This window comes from Nicotiana sylvestris, chromosome 6 (genome assembly GCF_000393655.2).
Source record: "Nicotiana sylvestris chromosome 6, ASM39365v2, whole genome shotgun sequence".
Taxonomy (NCBI): Eukaryota; Viridiplantae; Streptophyta; class Magnoliopsida; order Solanales; family Solanaceae; genus Nicotiana; species Nicotiana sylvestris.
In genome coordinates this window covers 96268196-96271631 of record NC_091062.1, presented here as the reverse complement: position 1 = coordinate 96271631, position 3436 = coordinate 96268196, and the positions used below count along the sequence as shown (strand labels likewise).

General features: G+C 42.4%; 1 protein-coding gene across 1 annotated transcript; it reads left to right on the top strand.

Moving 5' to 3' along the window:
• The first annotated feature begins 1746 nt into the window (after positions 1-1746).
• Positions 1747-2154, top strand: LOC138870975 (uncharacterized). The gene has a single exon (XM_070148820.1). The coding sequence runs from the start codon at positions 1747-1749 to the stop codon at positions 2152-2154; it is 408 nt and encodes a 135-aa protein (XP_070004921.1).
• The last annotated feature ends 1282 nt before the right edge of the window (positions 2155-3436 follow it).

Below are 3436 nucleotides of genomic sequence, written 5' to 3'. Positions count from 1 at the left end.
GGCGCAAGCATTTTCTTGTCACTTCTAATACCATCTTGAGATCATTCCAGATCGACTGTCCTTAACTAAACTTGCGAAGAAGAACAGTGAAAGCTTCAGAGAATCTGGTTTCCGATGGAGGGAGCAAGCAGCAAGAGTAGATCCCCCAATGAAGGAAAGTGAGATGGTAAATTACTTCCTACAGGCTTTGGAACCTACTTACTATGGCCATTTGGTCTCAGCTGTGGGAAAGTCATTCAATGAAGTAGTAAAGATGGGGAGCATGGTAGAAGAAGGCCTCAATTCGAATAAAATCATGAGCTATTCGGCTATCAAAGCAACTACTCAGGCTATTCAGGGCGGCATAGGAGGGATTGGGAAGAAGAAAAGAGAGGAAACAACAATGGTTGATTCAGGAACTTGGTCCGAATCCAGAGGTTCGCCTTACCACTACAATCAACCTCAACCCCACCAACAAACTTATCACCACAATCCACCCCAACACTACTATCCCCCACCAGAACCTCATTTTTCCATCCACCATGCACAAGCATACACCCAACCTCCTGCCCACACTCAATGGCTTGCTCCTGTCCTACCAAATACTTATCCACATCCACGAGCCTACCAAAACACTCCCGGACCAAGTTTCAGGCCTAGTCAAGCATTCAAGGGTGAAAGGTTGCAGAAAAAGAAAACCTTTACTCCGTTGGGAGAATCATACACTAGTCTGTTCCACAGGATAAAACAACTAGATATGCTAAGGCCGATACAGTCCAAACTGCCAAATCCTCCTCCAAAGAATCTTGACTATACTGTCAGTTGTGAGTATTGTTCTGGTACTCCGGGTCATGATACAGAAAAGTGCTGGCACTTGAAAAGTGCGATACAGGACCTTATTGATACCAATAGAATTGACGTTCAAGCTCCCGAATCACCCAATATCAATAGGAATCCGATGCCAGCTCATCAGGAGGCAAATATGATTGAAATAGTGCATGCGGAGGGAGAACCCAAGAAGCCAGCACAGACCGTCATGATGATTCGGTCTAGTGGAGCCAAGACAAATGAACAATCAGTAGATGAGAAATTGGTGCTCAAGCAGAGCAAAAAGAGTGCTGAGCCATCTATGGAAGTTGAGAAGGGGTCTTTAAGCAAAGTTGCAACGAAACAGGAAGGGGTGAAGGTGATTGTACCGGGAGCGGCCAGCAAACCCATCATAATCGTGGAAGGAGCCCGCGCAGATCGGGTTATTATCAAGCCAGTAACCCAGTTACCAATAATCAACAGCAAGGCTATTCCATGGAATTACGAATGGGTAACGATGATGTACAAAGGGAAGGAAGTCAAAGAAGAAATTTGTGAAGTACAGGGTTTGACTCGCTCGGGAAGGTGTTTTACTCCCGAGGAGTTAAGAAGAGCTAAAAATAATCCAGCGCTAGTAAAGAAAGCCGTAACTGAAGAAGAAGCAAAAGAATTCTTGAGGAAGATGAAGCTACAGGACTACTCTATCGTGGAACAATTAAGAAAGACGCCTGCTCAAATTTCCCTATTATCATATTGATCCATTCGGATGACCACCGTCGAGCTTTAATGAAGATCTTGAATGAGGCACACGATCCCGATAAGATCTCCGTGAATCACTTAGAAAAAATAGCCAACAAAATCTTCAAAGAAAACAGAGTCACATTCTCCGATGATGAATTGCCTATAAAAGGTACTGAGCACAACAGAGCTCTTTACCTCACATTAAAATTTGAGAACTCTATGGTAACCCGGGTATTGGTCGATAACGGGTCAAGCGCAAACATCTATCCTCTCTCCACTCTAAGCAAGTTGAAAATAGAAGATGAGAGGATCCATAAGAATAGTATTTTCGTGTGGGGATTTGACGGCGGAGGTAAAGATTCAGTTGGGGACATAGTGCTAGAACTGACGATACGGCCAGTTGAGTTCACAATGGAGTTTCAGGTGCTGGATATAGCTGTTTCCTATAATTTACTGTTGGGTCGACCATGGATCCACGCCGCTAAAGCAGTCCCATCAACACTACACCAGGTAGCCAAATTTGAATGGGATGGACAAGAAATAATTGTGCATGGGGAAGACAGTTTATGTGCTCGCAACAATGCCATTGTACCAGTCATTGAAGTGGAAGATGACCAGGGACCATAGGTCTACCAGGTTTCTAACACAATATTGGTAGAGAAAGTTCCGGAGGGGAAATACATTCCAAATCCAAAGATAACCGCCGCATCAGTCATGGTAGCCTATGAGATATTGAATAATGGTTTTGTACTCGGTAAAGGTTTGGACTCGTCTTTAGAAGGCATCATACAGCCGGTGTCTCTTCCCTAAAACTTGGGAACATTTGGTTTGGGATTCAAGCCCACTGCCGCAGACATAAGAAAGGCAAGAAAGCTAAAACAGAAGGCATGGGTCCTTCCAAAGCCAGTCCCACGTCTTTCCAAATCATTTGTCAAGTTTGGTACCAGAAGTCGCCCAGTAACAACAGTTCCCAGTTCTATGATTAATCCTGACGAGAAGTTAATTGAAAGATTTGAAAAGTTGTTTGAGGGTGTAAACATGGTGGAAAGTGGTGAAGGTCTTAGCAACGCAGAAATTCAATTTCTTGTGCCAGAAACAAAGCTTAATAATTTGAAAGCCACTCCTCTCCCTATTCGAAAAGAGTCTTGGTAGTTTATTTTGATTTTCCTTCAGTTTGTTTGGATTATTCTAGGGTTGTAATCCAGCTTTTTATCTTTCAATCTGTTTGAAGTGTGCAAACCTTGTTATCTTTCATCATTCAATGAAATGCAGTTTCTCTTTCTTTATCATTCCTAATTGTTTTTCTTTTGTTTCTCTTTTCTGTACCGTTCTTTTTACGCTGGCTCTAATGATATGGCATGCATAAGGAATCCTCAGCTCAGTCTTAAAAATCAATCTGATTCCAACATAATAGTTCAAGAAGTAGATTGTGATTACTAATCAAAATACGATGAGGATGAGGCCTTCGAAGAGATTAGTAAGGAGTTAATTCACTTCGAAGAAAAACCCAAACTCAACCTGAATTATACAGAAGCCGTCAATTTAGGAGACACAGATAATATCTGAGAGACTAAAATAAGTGTCCACCTCGAGCCAAAGATCCGGGAAGAGTTAATCAAAGCACTCATCGAATTGAAAGATGTTTTTCATGGTCTTATGCCGACATGCAGGGTTTGAGCACTGATTTAGTGGTCCACAAACTGCCCACTGATCCAGTGTTTTCTCCTGTCAAGCAAAAGTTGAGGAAATTCAAAACTGATATGAGTGTTAAAATTAAAGAAGAAATCACCAAACAGTTGGATGCAAAGGTCATTCGGGTCACTCGATATCCTGTTTGGTTGGCTAATGTCGTGCATGTGCCAAATAAAGACGGCAAGATCAGGGTATGCATCGATTACCGCAATCTCAA

What these genes read in the sequence shown, in the direction of transcription:
- LOC138870975 (XM_070148820.1), top strand. Translation starts at nt 1,747, where the DNA reads ATGGTAACCCGGGTATTGGTCGATAACGGGTCAAGCGCAAACATCTAT.